The 21,226-nt window shown below is 42.2% G+C and overlaps 1 protein-coding gene across 2 annotated transcripts in view; it reads right to left on the bottom strand.

Moving 5' to 3' along the window:
- Positions 1-1,173: 1,173 nt before the first annotated feature.
- LOC142741286 (transcription factor ETV7-like) overlaps positions 1,174-21,226 on the bottom strand; it is a 135,260-nt gene continuing 115,207 nt past the window's right edge. For both annotated transcript variants that reach the window (XM_075850682.1, XM_075850683.1), the window contains one exon: positions 1,174-1,326. In XM_075850682.1, the coding sequence (XP_075706797.1) occupies positions 1,227-1,326 (100 nt within the window). In that variant the 3' untranslated portion in view covers positions 1,174-1,226. The remainder of the gene's footprint in view (positions 1,327-21,226) is intronic.

Raw genomic sequence — 21,226 nt, 5'->3', positions numbered from 1 at the left:
TAATTATGGTGTGTGCTCAGGCCTGATTGGCAAATGAAAATAGTTTTGTCTGCGACTCGACTAAGCACACAAGTGGTATGGCCGAAATCACATGATGCCTCTCGTTGAAAAAATATTGGCATATGGTGCACACTTCTGGATGACTCCCCTAACCGTTGTTTGGGGCACTATTCAGCATGTTCAATAGCTCTTGCTAAAGCAGAAAAAAACCATGGCCATCTTATAGATTCTCTTTGGCAAGCAGATACCGTGGTCATGTTAAAAATAATTCAGTGCAGTCTATGCTGAAGACTAAAAGAAACACAACAAAAAAAATATTTCTGTGACATTTTTATTCTTTATTTTTATTATTTTTTCCTTATGTTAGCATATAACTGCATATAACACATTCACTGCACATATCCATAATTCAATGGCAATTAACACAAGTTTTCTTAATTATTATCTTCATATGTATACACTTGGCTCTGCTCTCAGTACATAGGAAATAATAGAAGTTGCATGCAGCACCAGCCATAGGCATCATGCACACAAGCGTATTTGTCATTCATATCATAAGGATATTCAATACGATGTTACTGCATTTCAATGGGGCAGATGTGTCCACCCTTAACTTGTTTCTAAAGCCGACAAATCCCGAAATGTGTGACACAAAATGTTAAACAAGCAGGTAAAAAAAACATAAACCTCCGACAGATGCCATTCTTGAGCCATCCATTGCCCATTGACTCCCATGTTAAAAAAACCATAGCTTTAATGTATTTGTTTTTACTGGATAGCTGTGACGAATGTGTCTGACAGATGACATCCAACAGCCATTTGTTATCCTATGTTAATAGGTTTTTTACTAGAAGGTGCGAGATTGTATTGAAATGGTATCATGACAAATTGTATAACAACGCAATTCAAGAAAAGTTAATGGTGGGCACATCTGTACAATGGTGGAAACACATGCTGAGTCCACATTAAAAAAAATTTCAGTATGCTCCATCATGTTTTCAGTACATGTTTTCAGTATTTTGGGCTGTATTTGGTCAGTATTTTGCATCAGTATTTGGAAGTATTTGGAAGCCAAATCCTGCAGTGGTACCTAATGAGAAAAAAAGTATAATGGAAAGATTTGTACCTCTTCCATGTTTTGGACCCACTCATGGTTTTGGCTTCGTAATACTGATGCCAAATACTGACCAAAAACTGCCGTGTGAAAGTATCCTTAGTGAAATATCTCAAGGGGAAACAGCAATGACATATTCATCAGAGTCATATGTGTCTTGCGTTTGCAGTTTCTCCTCTGATGCATGTTTCTCTTTAGGTGACCTCAGAAACCTAAACAAAATAATTGTGGAATTAATCAGCATATAAATACATGTTTTTAATATGCAGAGAAAGCTAATTTTACAATTGAACATTTGTGTCTCGAATATGCAAACTCTTGACTGTATCACAATATTTGGAGGGATATTCTGTTTCATTGTCATTTTTATTTATTCATTTCTAGAATTGGAAACAATACAATTTTGTAATTTATATGTAATTAAAATTCTGCTCACATAATTTATTTTTACTAGTGTAGTCGACTCCAGTCTCTGCACAGTATAATGGATTAGTCCTAAGTAATCCACCCATAGGATGGATTCCTGCCTCTCTGGATTATTTGCCTTAATTGCTTAATTCATCTCACCCTTTTGGCATACTATATAAATCTGGCCAGGCTATTAAGCTTCCTGCCTCAAGTCTAGTTCCTTTCTGACTCTCTCTACAAAATGTTGCTGTCATTTGTGTACCGAACTTGCATTTTTTCCTGACCACGTCTCTGCCTCACGCGGTAACCTGTTGCTGCTCATCTGTGTACCGATCCTGGGCTGTTACTGGGCTACTCTTGCTATTATCACCCTCCTACATGATCTAGAATCTTAATATGCTATAAACCTTAGCAGACTAGTCTGGCTCACATGTGGAATCCCCTGGAACAAGTCCTTTGACAACTATGAAGCAACAAATTGCTGAACTACAAGCATTTGGAGCTACTTATCAAAAAAAAAAAATGTTCTCAGCTGCAAAATCGATTGGGAGAGCAACAAAGAGAGATGATTTAATTACAAAGACAACTTTTGTATGTGCGTGGCTCACTCAGCCACAGTCTCAAGTTTACACGCCATTACCCATTGGCGTAACAAACCCCCTGCAACCCTGACCGGAGGGTTAGGGGACCGAATCCCCCTCACGCTTGCTACATTAGTCCCTGGCAATGGTCTGCACCATGGCACATACAAGGTCCTGACCCTGGCAGCACACAACGTCCATCTCTAAGGTTCAGCGGTTTTTCATACTGTTGACCTGATCTACAGGATAGGTCATCAGTATATGATCGGTGGGGGTGTAACACCCAGACCCCATACCGATCAGCTTTTGGGGATGCTTCCAGGCCTTGGATGTTATGCAGTGGCTTGTGTCAGAAGCAGAAGGCTTCCGTACACTGTATTGCGGCCGTGCTGGGTTATTGCAGCTCTGCTCCTATTCACTATGAAACACTGCCCTGTGCTCGGACAACCTCTTTAATTATGCTACATATATTTTTCAAATTTACTAGTGAAAAGAAAAATGTATTGCTTACAATTAATCTTCTGACAGATGAAGCTCCAGTGTTGGCTTCTCTTTATGTAGAAAAGGATAGTAATCTTCTGAATGTTTTGGATGACTGTATCACTGCTATGAATCAAGTTTTAGATGATCCTAATTGTTATGCCACAGCTGAAGTTAGACTGCATAATCTGCGGCAAGGAAGGTGCTCAGTTCCGGAATGCACAGAAGAGCTGCTGGGTAACTGATACCACAGGGAAGCTAGCGGCTCAGAAGAGCCAATTTCAGAGAGGGCTTTCAAAGCAAGTGAAGGATGTACTTTCCAAAGTGATAACCCCAGAAAAGTTGGAGAACTTAATGCAATTGTGCATTCAAATTGATCAGAGACTTAATGAAAAACGAAAGACTATACTGTGGGTATTTGGAGATAATCCTGCCTTCTCCTTCGATCAATCAAGTCAGAATACTCAGAAAGATACTGAATCTATATCTGAACCAATTTGACTTTATGTTATTCAAAAACAACAGCAGAAAAAGAGAGGCGACCTACAAAAAATATTTGCCTTTATTGAAGTGTACTATGCTGTTTATTGCTCAAATTAGATCCGTAGGACAATCGCTGTCAAAGATGTAATAGAAAATGGAGACGATCTGTTGGATTAAAAAATACTATAGGACGAAGACAAGTTGCTGGCACCAGAGAATCTTATTTTATAGTGCCAATACACATATGCACTAAAACACATGAGATTTCTTGTTCTGATATATTTGACCCCTATCATCATGGCCTTTTTCTCATGAAATTAAGCATCTTGAAGTTCTCATCATGCCTGATCATCAAGAAGTTATTCATTTCCAACTGTTTCTTCTCCAAAGTTTTCAGTGATTTGGGGAATTCCTTGGCTTTTTACTCACAAACTATTCATCAGTTGGGAAACACGTTGTATACATTTTCCATCTGAGTACTGTCAGCTAAATTGTCTGCCTAAACTTTTTCAATACTTGAGAACACATCAATATCTGAACTTGCTGTTAACCCCTTAATACCGAAGGTATTTTAAACCTTAATGACCGAGCAATTTTGTAGGTTTTTCCATCGTCACATTCAAAGATCTATAACTTTTTTATTTTTGTGTCGACATAGCTGTATAAGGACTTTTTTTTTTTGCGGGACAAGTTGTATTTTATAATAGCACCATTTTGGGATACATATAATTTATTGATTAACTTTTTAATAACTTTTTTAAAAACAGAAATTTCGTCATTTTTTTGCATCTTAATTTTACGCCGTTTACCGTGTGGTATAAATAACATAATAACTTTATTCAGCGGGTCGTTACAATTGTGGCGATATCAAATTTATATTGATTTTTTTTATGTTTTCCTACTTTTACACAGTAACAACACATTTTTTTCAAAATTATTTGCTTTTGTGTCGCCATATTTTAAGAGCCATAACTTATTTATTTTTTGACCGATGCAGCTGTATGAGGGCTTTTTTTTTTGCAGGACGATTTGTAGTTTTTATTGGTACCATTTTGGAGTAGATGCGACTGTTTGATCAGTTTTTGTCAAATACTTTTGAAGGCAGGATGAATAGAAAACAGCAATTCTGGCGTTGTTTTTTATTATATTTTTTACGCCGTTCACCGTGCAGGTTAAATAATGTAATTATTTTATGGTTGAGTTCGTTACGGACGCGGCGATACCAAATATGAGTAACTTTTAACTTTTTTTTCATTATAAAGTATTTTGTAAGGGGAAAAAGTGGGTATTTATTTTTTATTCTTTTACTTGGGACATTTATTTATTTCAAACTTTATTTAACTTTTTTTTACTTATTTTAGTCCCACTGGGGGACTTTACAGTGCAAACTTTTGATCGCTATTATAATACACGCGGGGATGCCAGTGGGATGAGAGAGGGAGACCCCTCCCTCTAAAATCACTCAGATGCGGCGCTCGCTATTGAATGCCGCATCTGAGGGGTTAAATAAGATCGGAGAACACTGCTAGTGGTCTCCAATCGTTGTCCTGAAGCCCGAGGCTGTTAGCAACAGCATGGGCTTCAGGAGATCCCCGGATGATGCGGGGAAAAATCTTCTGAAGTGCCGACGTGAAAAGGCGGCGCTTCAGAAGAACTACCCTGAATGGCCGACGTAAAAAAAACTATACGCCGGTCGTTAAGGGGTTAAAGATTAATTACCATCACAATACAAAGAATTTCAGGATGTCTGTGATAAAAACAATGCAGATAAGCTACCTCCACATGGTTAATGATTGCCCAATAGAACTGTTACCCATAGCTACATAACCCTTTGGTCGAATCTACTTTCTTTCGGAAACAGAACTGAAAGCCCTTAAGGAATATTTGGATGAAAATTTGAATACAGGCTTTATCTTTCCATCTACATGTCCTGCGGGAGCACCCTTGTTCTTTGTTGAGAAGAAATATTTAACCTTACGTCCCTGCATTGATTATAGGGAGCAAAAAACGAACAGTTAAAAACCGATATCCTCTGGGGGCGTGGCTAGCCGGAGAACTGAGCAGACGTGCTTTCATGAACTCCGCATCTAAAAAAAAGAATCTAATAACATCACAGCCTTTAAATCTATTTTTTGAAAGCTGAACCGGTGTGGTAGTGCAAAGAGATTCTCTGCAGCTGGTCAATCATCGCTGGATTCTTTGCAGACAAGTTTAATACCATTGTGGCCTAGACCATGCTCAGACCACGCGCTACACCAATGGGGACAGCTGCCACGCAGGCTCAGAAACATCATCAAAGGTGAGCGGCGTACCAATCAAGAGATTAAATCTCTCCCCAGTCATATTTCAACAAAAGGTTAAGGCGTAAACTATAACGCAGCCTGTTCGATTTCTACCGCATGTAAGGGCAGACCCGCGCCCCCCCCCCTCTTAGATCTCTGAGACACTGACGTTTACAGACGCCCTGTTTATGCGATGGGGAAGCACTGTTGAGGTGTAACACAGAGAGTCACCGACCCCACTGACGTACCAAAGGATCAAAGACACCGTCCGAACTGAGTCCTTATTCACTTGGCTAGGAACGGCACTCATACTAACATACCTAAATAACATGCCAAAAGTATGCAAACATTGCACGGAGAGCATCAGTCACCTTCCCCAGATACTAAACGGTAGGACATACCATTGAGAAGACATAAAAGGAAGCGAGGCAGCACATCCAAAAAAGTGGGAATTTATTCACCCAATGCAGAACACTGTGGGTGCGGAAGCCATAATGTAATTCCCATTACAGTCCAATATTGTTCTGTGCAAAGTGATAGGACCGATGGCAATAGACAAAAACAAAAATGTCACAGCGCCAGAAAAAATGCTGCAAAGTGTACATGTCACAAAATAGGACTGGGTAAAAAGTCCCTATGAGTACACACAAAAAAAAGAAGCGTGGCAGCACATCCAAAAAAGTGGGAATTTAATATTGGGCTGTAGTGGGCTTACGCACCCCCAGTGTTCTGCATTGGGTGAATAAATTCCCACTTTTTTTGGGGATGTGATGCCTCGCTACTTTTTTTGTGTGTACTCATAAGGACTTTGAACCCAGTCCCATTTTGAGGCATCCACTCTTTGCTTCATTTTCATTGAAAATAACTTTGGGAAAGGGAAGAAACCAAACCCTTACTAGGCCTCAAAAAAGGGGACTGAATTTTGTCCTATACTGGAAAATGAACACGGCGTCCAGAACGCTATTTATGCAGTAAATGCTTTCTTTTACAGCAAGATAAAATAACAGCCTTGCAGAGTGCCCTCACCAGAGAAATAAAGGTCTAAATTTTACTGTGAAATAAGAGGTAACTCTCCTTTGTAAAAGGAGCCACCTTGTTTTTTCCTCATTATACAAGTGCTTAGTGCTTTTAATTAAATCTCTATGGTCTCAGAACAACTAATTACCTTTCTACAGAACTGTGAATTTAAACAAGAAAGAGCATAGTTCTAAAATTCCTGGACTCTCTGTGGTCTTCTGATTAACTTCTAATCTGAGTATTCAACCTAAAAAGGAAATTTACTACTAGACCTATCAGCACAAAAGGTCCGTCCTACAAATTTAGAGAATATCATTTATACTCAGTAGTAGTTCAGAACATGTATTAACCCCTTCCCGCTCAGCTCAGTACTATTACATTGTGCTGAGCGCATCGTTCGCGCTCAGTTCAGTAATAGTACTGACCTGAGTTAACACGGCGCCATCTTTCCCCGGCGCGTGTTTGAGCTGTGATACCTGCTGTTTCCGACAGCAGGCTATCACAGCTCAGTGTGCAGGGACCGATCGCGGTGGTCCCCGCCGATTAACCCCTTAGAAGCCGCGTTCAATAGCGATCGCGGCTTCTTAGGGGTTAAGCCACAATCGAAGGCCCGCTACACGATAGCAGCCCGCGATGGCTGCTATGGCAACCAGAGTACTAATAATGGACTCTGGCTACGCCATCAACGGAAGCCTAGTGGGTCCTGACAAAGTCAGGACCCACTATGCTTGCTGTCAGCGAATAGCTGACAGCTCTAATACACTGCACTACGTGTGTAATAGAATAGTGATCAGGGCCTCCTGCCCTTAAGTTCCCTAGTGGGACAAAGTAAAAAAAAGTGTAAAAAAGTTAAAAAAAGTTGTGTAAAAATAAGAAAATAAAAGTTTTAAAAGTGATAAAAGTACAAATCCCCGTTTTTCCCTCATCAGTCCTTTATTATTAATAAAAATATATAAATAAACAAATAAACTATACATAATTGGTATCGCCGCATCCGTAACGGCCTGAACTACAAAGCGATGTAAAAGAAAATAATAATAAACCGTACTAGAATCACAATTGTTTGGTCACTTCATCTGCCAAAAAATGGAATAAAAAGAGATCAAAAAGTGGCATGTACCTAAAAATGGTACTGATCGAAACTACAGTTCGTTACGCAAAAAATAAGTCCTTGCACGGCTTTCCTGATGGAAAAATATAACAGTTATGGCTCTTAGAATAAGGTAACACAAAAAGTAAATGATTTTTTACAAAATGTATTTTATTGTGCAAACGCCATAAGACATAAAAAAACTATACACATCTGGTATTGCCGTAATCGTATCGCCCACAGAATAAAGTGAATATTTCATTTATAGCGCATGGTGATCGCTGTAAAAAAAAAAATAGAATAAGAAACAATAGTAAAATTGCTGTTTTTTAGTCACCACGCCTCTTAAAAATAGAATAAAAACTGATCAAAAAGTCGCGTGCACCCCATGAAAACTACAATGAATTCCTCAAGGGGTCTAGTTTTCAAAATAGGGTCACTTTTGGGGGTTTTCCCACTGTTTTGGCACCACATGGTGTTTTGGCACCACCATGGTGCCTAATAAATTAAATTAATTAAATTTCACCTCTACTTTGCTCTAAATTCCTGTGAAACACCTAAAGGGTTAATACATTTTCTAAATGCTGTTGTGAATACTTTGAGGGGTCTAGTTTCTAAAATGGGGTGTTTGATAGGGGTTTCTAATATATAGGCCCCTCAAAGCAACTTCAGAACTAAACTGGAACCTAAAAAATAAATAAAAATGAGGCAATACTTCGCTTCTTACATTATACGGATAATGAGCAGTGCCCACCCCGAGATGACCCCAGTTTTGACCGTTTGTATAAATGGAGACCCCTATTAGTAGACCGTTTCAGTGCCCGGTTTTCCCAAGCATACACCCCCGAGAATAGTATTTCTATTGATGAGTGCTTGGTACATTTTAAAGGGAGGCTTCAATTCCGCCAGTACCTGCCGAGTAAGAGGGCAAAGTATGGCGTGAAGATGTATAAGCTGTGCGAGGGGGTATCAGGGTAAACCTACAAATTTAGGATATATGAAGGGAAGGACACCAGTATTCAGCCCCCAGAATGCCCCCCTTTACTGGGAGTTAATACAAAAATTGTGTGGGATTTTGTGCACCCACTGCTGGACCAGGGTTACCACCTCTACCTGGATAATTTTTATACCAGTGTCCCACTCTTCAACTGCCTCGCTTCCAGAAGTCCTGCGGCATGCGGCACTGCTAGAAGAAATCTGAGAAGCCTCCCTAAGACTCTGCTTGGGCAAACAAGAAGTGGTGAGAGCTGGGCACAATCCAGCAGCAATATATTGTGTGTCAAGTACAAGACAAGAGAGATGTCCCACCAGTATCTATGTACCTGTATGAGGTACCAGAACAGAGACCCCCAAACCAGACTGCATCCTGGACTACAGTAGGTACATGGGAGGGGTGGACTTGTCAGATCAAGTCCTGAAGCCCTACAGTACTTCTGGAAGCGAGGCCACACGCATCGTACCAGGGCAACACTTTCCAGGAGAAGTTCCCCAAACTGGCAAGAAGGGAAAAAGTCAAAAGAGCTGCAAAGTCTGCTATAAGAGGGGGATAAGGAAGGACAAAATATACCAATGTGACACATGTCCCGAAAAACCAGAGCTCTGTATGAAAGTGTTTTAAAATTTATCATCCATCCCTTTATTTTTAATTTACCACAGTTTTACTTACCCTGATGCACTCCGCACAGCTTACCCCTCCTCATATTTCCCCTCTGAGCCCTACCTCAGGGGCTTCTGCGTACATGACTTAGCACCAGAAAAGCTCCAGTAGGCCAAATGGTGGTCCTTTCTTTCTGAGCCCTGCCGTGTGCCCAGGCAGCTAATAACAGCCACATGTAGGGTATTGCCATACCCGGGAGAACCCACATTACAGTTTATGGGGTGTATGTCTCCGGTGGCACATGCTGGGCACAATATATCGGAAACTGACATGGCATATATATATAGAAAAATTGCAACTCTCACTCTGCACCATCTGTTGCGCATTATCTTTTACACAGTACCTGTGGGGTCAAAATGCTCACTACACCTCTAGATGAATTCCTTAAGGGGTGTCGTTTTTAAAACGGGGTTCACTTCTCAGGGGTTTCAACTGTACTGGTACCTCAAGGGCTTCTGCACACATGACTTAGCACCAGAAAATCCCCAGTAGGCCACATGGTGGTCCTTTCCTTCTGAGCCCTCCCATGGGCCAAAACGGCAGTTTATCACCACAAATAGGGTATTGCCGCACTCAGGACAAATTGGGCAACAAATTGGGGTATTTTATTCCTTGTGAAAATAAGAAATTTTGAGCCAAAACAACATCTTATTGGAAAAAAGTTGTTTTTTTTGTAATTCACAGCCCAATTCAAATAAGTTCTGTGAAAAAACTGTGGGGTCTAAATGGTCACAACACCCATAAATGAATTCCTTGAGGGGTGTAGTTTCCAAAATGGGGTCACTTCTGGTGGGTTTCCATTCCTTTGATACCTCTGGGGCTCTGCAAATGCGACATGGCACCCGAAAACCAATCCAGCTAAATCTGGACTCCTAAGAACACATAGCGCTGTTTTATGGGGGTTTCTAATACATAGGCCCCTCAAAGCCCCTTCAGAACTGAACAGGTACCTTAAAAAAAAGGCTTTTGAAATTTTCTTAAAAATATGAGAAATTGCAGTTTATGTTCTTAGCCTTGTATCGTCCAAGAAAAATAAAATAATGTTCAAAAAACTATGCCAATCTAAAGTAGACTTATGTGAAATGTGAACTAGTAACTATTTTGGGTGGTATAACCATCTGTTTTACAAGCAGATGCATTTAAATTCAGAAAAATGCTATTTTTTCAAAATTTTCTCTACATTTTGCAATTTTTCACAAATGAACACTGAATATATCGACCAAATTTTACTACTAACATAAAGCCCAATGCCTCACGAGACAACAGTCTCAGAATCGCTTGCATAGGTTTAAGCATTCCGACGTTATTACCACATAAAGTGAAATATGTCCGATTTAAAAAATGGGCTCTGAGCCTTAAGGCCCAAACTAGGCTGCAACCTTAAGGGGTTAATATGGGAACCCTAAGGGCGGGTTCACACATGGCGGATTTTCACTTAAATTCCGCTGCGGACACTCCGCAGCGTTAATCCGCAGCGGAGCCGTTTCTCCATTGACTTTCACTTTAATTTCGCAGTGTTCGTTTACACGATGCGTACAATTCCGCTGCGGAGCATAGGCTGCGGAGCGGAATGTGGTGTCCGCAGCATGCTCTGTCTGTTGCGGAGCAGTGGCGGACTGGTTGCGGACTCATGGCGGAATTTCTCCATTGACTTCAATGGAGATTCTAAGTTCCGCAATGAAGTCCGCAGCTGTCATGCACATGTTATGTGTGGTGCGGAGCGTATTGCTTTTTTGACATGACATTTCTTCATTCTGGCTGGACCTATGTATTTCTAGGTCTACAGCCAGACTGAGGAAGTCAATGGGGCTCCCGTAATGACGGGAGCGTTGCTAGGAGACGTCTGTAAATAGTCACTGTCCAGGGTGCTGAAAGAGTTAAGCGATCGGCAGTAACTGTTTCTGCACCCGGGACAGTGACTACCGATCCCAATATACATGTATCTGTAAAAAAACATATAAGTTCATACTTACCGAGAACTCCCTGTTTCTGTCTCCAGTCCGGCCTCCCAGGATGACGTTTCAGTGGAAGTGACGGCTGCAGCCAATCACAGGCCAAGCACAGGCTGCAGCGGTCACATGGACTGGCGCGTCATCCAGGGAGGTCGGGCTGGATGCCGAAGGAGGGACGCGTCATCAAGACAACGGGCGGTAAGTATGAATTTCTTTTACTTTCACTAGGGAAAGTGCTGTCCCTTCTCTCTATCCTGCACTGATAGGGAGAAGGGAAGCACTTTTCCTGCAGTCCGCAGCGGCCAGTCCGCATCAATTTTCTGCACATTTTGTGCAGATCCGCAGCCGTAATCCGCAACCCGGATTAGGTGCGGCATTGATGCGGACAGTTGCGGAGGAATTCCGCCATGTGTGGTCATGCCCTAAATGTCCTATTTACATAATACAGTTCTTCCAGCAAGTTATATAAGAAAGGGATCATAATGGGCAAACCCAAAAAAAACTCAATCGATGAACAAGTCAAAAACAGCAAAACCACAAAAAAAGGTAAAGAAAAAAAATGTAAAGAAATGGAAATTACCAGCCTATGGGGAAAATCAAAGCTCGATTTCAAGAGTTGATCCTAAGAAAGATAAATCTAAGGATAATTTTGCAACTTCATGTTGGTCAGACAGTGAAGAAGAAGACCTAGCAATACAAGATTCCTCTGATCTCAAGGACTATATTAAAGAGGCTCTGTCACCACATTATAAGTGCCCTACCTCGTACATAAAGGGATTGTCACTGTAATGTAGATAACAACAGTGTTTTTTATTTTGAAAAACAATAAATTTTGAGCAAGTTATGCACAATTTTAGATTTATGCTAATTTGTTTCTTAATAGAGAACTGGGCGTGTTTTTACTTTTTTACCAACTGGGCGTTGTGGAGAGAAGTGTATGACGCTAACCAATCAGTGACCAATCAGCATCATACACTTCTCTCCATTAATTTTTAGCAGTGCTCACAACACAGCGTGATCTCGCGAGATCACGCTGTGCAGTCACATACTCCCATATTAACTTTACCGAAGTGTCTTGGGAGTGGATAGACATCACCTCCAGCCAGGACGCGATATCTATTCATCACTCCTGACACTTCGGTAAAGTTTCTGTGAATGACAGCACACGTGATCTCGCGAGATCTCATTATGTAGGAGATAGGGCACTTATAATGTGGTGACAGAGCCTCTTTAAAGCTCTTCCTACAACGGCCTGTACCTGGAGCTTATTTAAAGAATTTACCCAGACAGTAAAAGAAGAAATATCAGAAATGAGGAATGATGTTAAACAAGCCTTTACCAGAATCCAATCCCTAGAGTATATCTGCACCCGAGTTATCTCTAATGTTGAAAGAATGTCTGAGATACTCATGGACAAGCAAAACAAAATGTTTTTGGAAAGACTACATATAGATGACCTTGAAAATAGATCTAGAAGAAATAACCTGAGAATAAGATGTATACCTGATAAATAAATTCCTAATGTACTCACTCAAATATTCAACTAACTTCTGGGGAAAGAAGAAAGCCATGATATAAGTCTCAAAAGAGCACACAGACTGTTCTTGCCCAAATCTGTCGGCCCAGAAAAACCTAGAGACATTCTATGCTGCACACAAAAATTTAAAATGAAAGAAGAAATACTACTGAAAGCAAGATACGCTAAGATAATTGAATATGAAGAAATTAAAGCAAAACTCTTATTTATCAAGACCTCTCTAAACTGACTTTGGAACTGAGAGGCCAACTATAAACTTTGAGTAAAACATTGAGAGAGAGGGAGAAGTATCCCCTACAGGTGGATGTTTTCCTTTGGACTTGAAATAACTTTACACAACAAAACAATGACCGTTAAAACGCTAGATGACCTGGACTTTGTCCTTAGCTAATTGGATTTATGTCATCTACAAATTCCAGATTGGACCAGTCCAAAAGAACAACTCAACTTTCCACAACTTCTAAAACATGACAATTGGGAAACAACTAACCCAAAGAAAACTAAAAAGATGAAAAAGACAAAGGCATCAATATTTTCAATAAGAGACTTCAAATACTGCAGTTTTTAGAAAAGGAACGAGTAGACTTTGCATTATTACAGGAAACCCATTTTAAAAAAAGACTACACTATATTAACAACAAATAAGGCTTATAGAAAGTGGTATAATTCATCTACACCTCATAAAAGATCTAAAGGGGTTGCCATTATTATCATCAAAAGGGTTCCTTTCACTTACAAAGATGTAGTTATAGATATTGAAGATAGATAGTTTTTTTTCTGAAGGGAATTATCTTTGGTAGAATATTCACGTTTGCAAATTGCGCCCAACACTAATCAGGAAAAAAATTTCAAGCAAATATTACTAAAACTTGAGAAATTCAATGAGGGCGATTTAATCGCAGGTGGTGACTTTAATACAGCACTTCAACCCTCATTAGACACTCTTTGCAGAGTTTCATTTAGTTGATGTATGGAGAACTCGATACCCTTCTACCAGAGATTATTCATTCTATTCAACCGTTCATAAAAAGTACTCTAGAATAGACTATTTGCTTATTTCTCATCCCCCTTATCAATGCTATAACACAGGTGAAATATGGTTCAATTACACAATCGGACCATGCTCCACTTATGTTAAAACTTTCAATCTCAAAAAAACAGAGCATCAATTATGTATCTACTTGTAAAACAGATAGTAATACCACACAAAATTGTTGCTAATTAACATCCCCCATATGTCTACTTTATATTTGCATCCTTTTTTGAAAATTATTTAATTTTTCTAGGACATTACAAGGCTTAGAACTTTAGCAGCAATTTATGACATTTTCAAGAAAATTTCAAAAGGCTATTTTTCAAGGACCCGTTCCGTTCTGAAGTGGCTTTGAGGGCCTTATGTACTAGATAGACCCCATAAATCACCCCATTTTAAAAACTGCACCCCTCAAAGTATTCAAAACAGCATTCAGAAAGTGCTTTAACCATTTAGGCGTCTCAGGAATTAAAGCAATGTAGAGGTGAAATTTACAAATTTAATTTTTTTTGCCGCAATTCATTTGTAATAAAAAAAATCTGTAACACAGAAGGTTTTATCAGAGAAACGCAACACAATATTTATTGCCCAGATTCTGCAGTTTTTAGAAATATCCCACATGTGGCTCTACTGTGGTAATGGACTGAAGCACAGGTTTCAAAAGTAAAGGATCACCGAGAGTATTTTAGGACATCCTTTTTTTTAAGAATATATTTTAGGCACCATGTCAGGTTTGAAGAGGTCTTGTGGTGCCAAAACAGTGGAAACGCCCCAAAAGTGACATGGTTTTGGAAACTACACACCTCAAGGCATTTATCTAGGGGTATAGTTAGCATCTTTACCCCACAGTTCTTTTGCTATATTTATTGGAGTTTGTCTGTGAAAAGGAAACTTTTTTATTTTTTCTCCACCGGAGCTGTGCGAGGGCTTATTTGTTCCGTTACAATCTGTAGTTTTCATTGGTACAATTTTAGGGTACATCACTTTTTATTCGATTTTTTTGGCAAGCAAAGTAACAAAAAAACAGAGTTCACCATGCGCCATAAATTAGATTTTACTTGATTCTGCGGGTCGATACGATTATGGCGATACCATATGTATATAGGTTTTTTTATGTTTTGTAGCGTTTGCACAATAAAATCACTTTTCTATAAAATAATTTATTATTTGTGTAAGCATATTATGAGAGCCATAACTTTTTTATTTTTCAGTCAAAAAAGCTGTGTAAGGGCTTGTTTTTTGTGGGATGGGTTGTAGTTTTTATTGGTACTGTTTTGGGTTACATGCGACTTTTTGATCACTTTTTATTCTATATTTTGGGAGGGGTGATGATCAAAAAAATAGTGATGCTGGCATTATTTTTTTATTTTTTTTGCGGTGTTCACCGTGCGGGAAAAATAATATTATAGTTTTATAGTTTGGGTCGTTACGAACGCGGTGATACCAAGTATGTGTACTTTCTTTAACATTTTCATTTTTTTCCTATAATAAAAGTCTTATTATAGGAAAAAAATCATTTTTTGTTTTTACACTTTTCTGAAACATTTTTATTAATTTTTTTTTTTACTTTTAGACCTGCAGCACTGATAGCTGCTATAATACAGTACACTACCTAGGTAGTGTAACGTGTTATAAACTCTCAGTGTGACGATGAGAGTCACACTGACAGGAAACTTATGAGGACTAGCCTCCGGGTGGTCGTCATAGGCTTCCGTGCATGGCAGACCCGGAGGCCGTTGTATGGCCTCCGGTTTTGCCATGCAACCGATGGCAGCACCCGCAATCGGTCCCGAGAAAGTTTGTTGTAGCAACAAACTTTCCAGTTTGTTGCTACAATAAACTTTCCCTGCGATCACATGATCGTGACCAGTACCAATCAGGTCCCGATCATGTCTCCCGGACCAGAGGCAGGGGTTAACAGCGCGATCCGGGTGTCAGCACTACTCTGAGACACTGGATCGCGCTTTTAATACCCACTGTGATTTCACGTTGGCGCTGCACAGAGCCCAGCACGCGCCGACATGAATTTACTGTGGGCGGTCGGGAAACAATCAAAAATAGTGATAATATTCTCTGTAGCTGAACCAATCGGTTCAGCTGTCAGAAAACAGGTTGCTGGGGAGCCGCGGACACTGACACCACCGGTGTCAGAGCGATCTCTCCAGCTCTATGCTGGCAAAAGCAGAGGTTTGCAGATTCACGTCCTATCTGCACGGGGTATATGCGAATAGGACGTGAATCTACAGATTGTCGGCATGAAAAGGTTAAACTCAGAACAGAACTGAAAGACTTACTGAACTATAATGCAGAAAAAAAATTAACTTTGAAAAATCTTAAATGTACGTGAATGCAGATAAATGGGAAATAAATTAGCCAATCTAATTAAAAAACAACACTCAAACACCTTTATACCCAAAACAAACGAAACTTCATTACGCTACTGAAGAAATAGCCAAGGAATTTTGTTCCTTTTACTCAGAGGTATATAACTTCTCAATGACCAAACATTGACTAAAAAAACCGAAGCGATTAATAAACTACTAGACAAAATAACACTTCATTACATCTCAGAAGCTCAGAGTCAAACGCTAACTTTACCCATCTCAAAACAAGAAATAGACAACACTATTAATACTAGCCCAAAAGGCAAGAGCCCGGGACCTGATGGGTTTTGTATGTCATACTATAAAATATTTAGTGAAACTCTATCTTCCTTCCTAACACAATACTTCAACACAATAGACTTACACAACCTTTTCTGTAAAGAGTCCTTAACTGCACACATCACCTTAATTCCTAAAGAAGAGAAAGACCACACTATTTGTGGAAATTACAGACCCATCTCTTTAAGGGTATGTTCACACGCACTAATTACGGACGTAATTCGGGCGTTTTTGCCCCGAATTACGTCCGAAAATAGCGCCTCAATAGCGCTGACAAACATCTGCCCATTGAAAGCATTGACTCCAATGAATAGCAGCGCCAATTACGTCCGTAATGGACGCGGCGTCCAAGCGCCTGCACATGCCGTTACGGCTGAAATTACGTGGATGTTTTCAGGCTGAAACATCCCCGTAATTTCAGCCGTTACGGACGCCCTCGTGTGAACATACCCTAATAAATAATCACATCAAACCATTTGCAAAAACAACAGCTAATAGATTTACAAATTTCGTACCAAACATAATTATCCTAGAACAAGTAGGCTTGACACCAGGTAGAGAAGCAAAAGAAATAGTCAGAATTCTGAATGTAATTCAAGTCGCACAGATTATAAAAATATCCCTCTAGCTCTACTCACCGCCGACGCCGAAAAGGCTTTCGATAGATTAGACTGGCTTTTTATCAAACTGACACTACAGAAATTTGGGCTACTACTAATGTTTGTAGATAAAATTATGGCTCTATATAAAAATCCATCTGCAAAAATCAAAATAAATGCTGAGTTTTTTGCATAATTTTGAAATAAAAAATGGTACAAGACAGAGTTATTGTAACGTCTATGGCCATGGTCCGTCGTTCTGCCGTTAACCTCGACGGCCGTGGCCATGGACATCTTACCTCCCTGCAGCGTCGTCCCACTGTGAGGCGTCGACACTCACTTCCGGACTTCGAGTGTCTCCAGCGGGCGCGCCCGCGCGTGCACTGTCTTAAAGGGCCAGTGCGCGCATTTTGCAGGAAGTCTACAAATCTAGCCCAGGATGCCCTGGGCTATAAAAAGGGTTCTGCCCTCTTACCCCTTGCCAGAGCATTGTTTGTTCCCCTTAGTTTGTCGTGCTTATGGTCTCCCAGTGTCTTCCAGATTCCCAGTGTACCTTGTTCCTGTATCCCTTATCCTGTTTCCGTGCTACCCAGATCTAGTGCTGTTTCCGTGCTGTGCTACAGTCTCGCTTGATTTGCTACGCTTCTCCCGACGTCTTCCCGCCGCCTGGTCCTGGAAGTGCCTGCCTCGTTACTGCCTACGATTGCCTCAGGTACCCTCGCTGAACTATTTGAACTCTGTACTTACCAGTTTGGCCAACTGCCATCCCGCTACGCGGTACGGCCCAGTGGGTCCACACCCCGCATCGTGACAGTACGCTCTGGCCATGGACTCTGCTGGTCAATTCAAGGGCTTGGCACCCTCCCAAGCCATGCAAGCGGACCTGCTGGATCTCCGAGCTAGGCAGGATCAGCTCCTTGTGGCAGTGGACTCTATGGCGCAGCAGCTAGGGACGCTAGTTGCTTGTCTTCCTGCCTCTATGCAAGTCCTTCAAGCCGATCCTCCTGTTGCTCCTCCTGGCAGTTCCTGTCCGGATCCTCGGTTCTCACTGCCACTGCCCTCTCAGTTCGATGGAGACGCCAGTGTTTGTCGGGGGTTTCTGAACCAATGCCACATTCATTTTACCCTGCACTCTCAAGCATTTCCGTCGGACGGAGCCAAGATCGCATTCATCATATCCCTCCTGACTGGCAAGGCCCTGGCATGGACTAATCCTATCTGGGAACGTCAGGGACCCGAGACCCAAGATTTCCAGGGGTTCATGCGAATATTTCGAACTGTTTTTGAGGAGTCTGGGCAAGTCTCATCGGCAGCCACTGCCATCTTCAACATTCGCCAAGAGGACACCTCTGTGGGCGAGTATACGATCCAGTTCCGGACTCTGGCAGGAGAGCTATCCTGGAACAATGAAGCCTTGGTGGCATCCTATTGGCATGGCCTGTCGTCCGAGATCAAGGATGAACTGGCCGCTCGAGACCTGCCTCCTGCCTTGGACGACTTGATTCTGCTTGCCACTCGGGTAGACATAAGGCTGAGGGAGAGATATCACGAGATTCGTCAGGAGCGTCGGCGCCCTAGACTGGCGTCCAACTTTCAGCAACCCCTCTTGCCTGCTTTTATTGCTTTGCCGAGGTCCCGATGCAAGTAGACCGCAGGCGCACCTCTAGACTTTGCTTATATTGCGGCCTCGCTGGCCATTTTGTGCATCTGTGTCCTCACAAGCCAAAAAACCCCAGCGCCTAGGTTTGTTTGGAGAGACAACCCTGGGCGTCAACACATTGAATCAAGAACTCTCTTCCAAGCTATTCATTCCCGTAACCATCATTGCTGGCGAGAGGTCCCATCCGGTCTCTGTCTATCTGGACTCCGGCTCTGCAGCCAACTTCATCTGCCAGGACCTTGTGGATCTCCTTCTGTTGCCTACTATCCCTCTTGAAAGACCGTTGATCGTTGCCTCGGTGGATGGACTGCCATTGCCTGACCCAGTTGTGTCCGTAACCAAGCCGTTGAGACTACAAGTAGGAGCCCTTCATGCTGAACTCATCTCCCTGTTCGTCCTGTCCAAGGCCGTCAACCCCGTGCTGCTGGGTTTGCCTTGGCTCCGTCTGCACGCCCCGTCCTGGATTGGAACTCTGGAGAGGTCCTCCAGTGGGGTCCGAAGTGTCTTGACCGCTGTCTGGGCCATATCCAGTCGCCACAGCCTGCCCCTCTTCAGTCTTTGACAGGGTTGCCTTCTTGTTTCTCCATGTTCTCCGATGTCTTCAACAAAAAGGAGGCTGAGACCTTGCCGCTACATCAGGCATATGACTGTCCGATCGACCTGGTTCCCAAATTGTCTCCTCCTCATGGCAGAGTGTACCCTCTCTCCTTGCCAGAGACCCAGTCCATGTCAGCCTACATTAAGGAGAACTTGGAGAAGGGTCCTTCTTTGTTAAAAAAAAAAAAGATGGATCGTTACGACCTTGCATTGACTACCGAGGCCTAAACCAGATAACGGTGAAGAACAGGTACCCTCTGACTTTGATTTTTGAACTGTTTGATCGCATACGGGGGGGGCGAATTTTTTTTCTAAACTGGACCTGCGGGGTGCCTACAATCTGATTTGGATTCGTCGAGCTGATGAATGGAAGACTGCTTTTAATACTCATGATGGGCACTACGAATACTTAGTTATGCCCTTCGGCCTGTGTAACGCCCCGCAGTATTTTAAGAATTTGTCAATGACATTTTTCGTCATCTCCTTTATGTTTGTGTTGTGGTGTATCTCAATGACATTTTGATTTTTTCCCCAGATCCAGTAACTGATCTAAGTCATGTCCGCCAGGTGTTGCTCCGTCTAAGAGAGAATCGCCTTTATGCCAAGTTGGAGAAATATGTATTTGAGAAGAAGTCTCTATCCTTCCTGGGCTATATTATCTCCGATCAGGGCCTCAAGATGGACCCCCAGAAGGTAAAGGCTGTTCTGGAGTGGCCACGCCCCCGAGGCTTAAGAGCCATACAACGCTTCCTAGGATTCGCCAACTTCTACCGACTGTTCATCTCCAACTTCTCATCTTTGACTGCTCCTATCTCCACCCTCACTAAGAAGGGTAGGAATGCCAAGATGTGGACTCCGGAGGCTGAGGCCACATTTGAATCCTTAAAAAAAGCCTTCACGTCTGCCTCCATTCTGCACCATCCTGATGTATCCCTACAGTTTTCATTAGAGGTGGACGCTTCCTCGGTTGGTGCTGGTGCACTGTTGTTCCAGAGAGGATCGAAAGGCAAGGCTGTGGTATGTGGCTACTATTCTAAGCGGTTTTCTTCCGCAGAGCGCAATTACTCGATTGGGGACCGGGAGTTACTGCCCATCAAGTTGGCTATGCTGGAGTGGAGACATCTACTGGAGGGCGCGGTTCATCCTATCAAGATCTTCACGGATCACAAGAATTTGACCTACCTACAGACGGCCCAGCGGTTGAATCCTCGTCAAGCCAGGTGGTCGTTGTTCTTTGCTCGGTTCCGGTTTGAACTCCCCTACCGACCGGCCGACAAGAATGTGAGTGCCGACGCCTTGTCCAGATATTTTGAAACTGAGGACGCCATGGAATCCCCACAGAATATCATTGACCCATCCTGCATCTTTTCTGTGAATCCCCTGCAAGTTAGAGACATTCCTCCGGGTAGGACTTTTGTACGTCTGGCTGACCGAGGAAGAATTCTTAGCTGGGGTCACAGTTCTAAGCTGGCAGGTCACGCGGGTGCTCGTAAGACCCAAGATCTAAACACCCGTCAGTTCTGGTGGCCCACGCTACCCAAAGACGTTATGGACTTTGTCTCCTCATGCACGGTATGCGCAGCAAATAAAATTGCTCACTCCAGACCTGCTGGCCTGCTCCAACCACTGCCTGTGCAACATGTCGCTATGGACTTTGTCACGGATCTTCCTTCTTCTGCGAGTTGCAGTGTGATCTGGGTGGTGGTGGATCGATTTTCCAAGATGGCTCACATCATTCCCTTGACCGCCCTGCCGTCTGCTACGCGATTGGCTGACCTCTTCATACAACACATCTTTCGTCTGCACGGCTTGCCCTGCATATTTTCTTGGACTGAGGTGTCCAGTTCACCTCAAAGTTTTGGAGAGCACCCTGCGGCCTCCTCGGTGTAAAAAAGACGTTATGGACTTTGTCTCCTCATGCACGGTATGCGCAGCAAATAAAGTTGCTCACTCCAGACCTGCTGGTCTGCTCCAACCACTGCCTGTGCCCATTGCCCCCTGGCAACATGTCGCTATGGACTTTGTCACGGATTTTCCTTCTTCTGCGAGTTGCAGTGTGATCTGGGTGGTGGT

This window comes from Rhinoderma darwinii, chromosome 2 (genome assembly GCF_050947455.1).
Source record: "Rhinoderma darwinii isolate aRhiDar2 chromosome 2, aRhiDar2.hap1, whole genome shotgun sequence".
Classification (NCBI taxonomy): Eukaryota; Metazoa; Chordata; class Amphibia; order Anura; family Rhinodermatidae; genus Rhinoderma; species Rhinoderma darwinii.
This window is presented reverse-complemented; position numbering and strand designations above follow the sequence as displayed.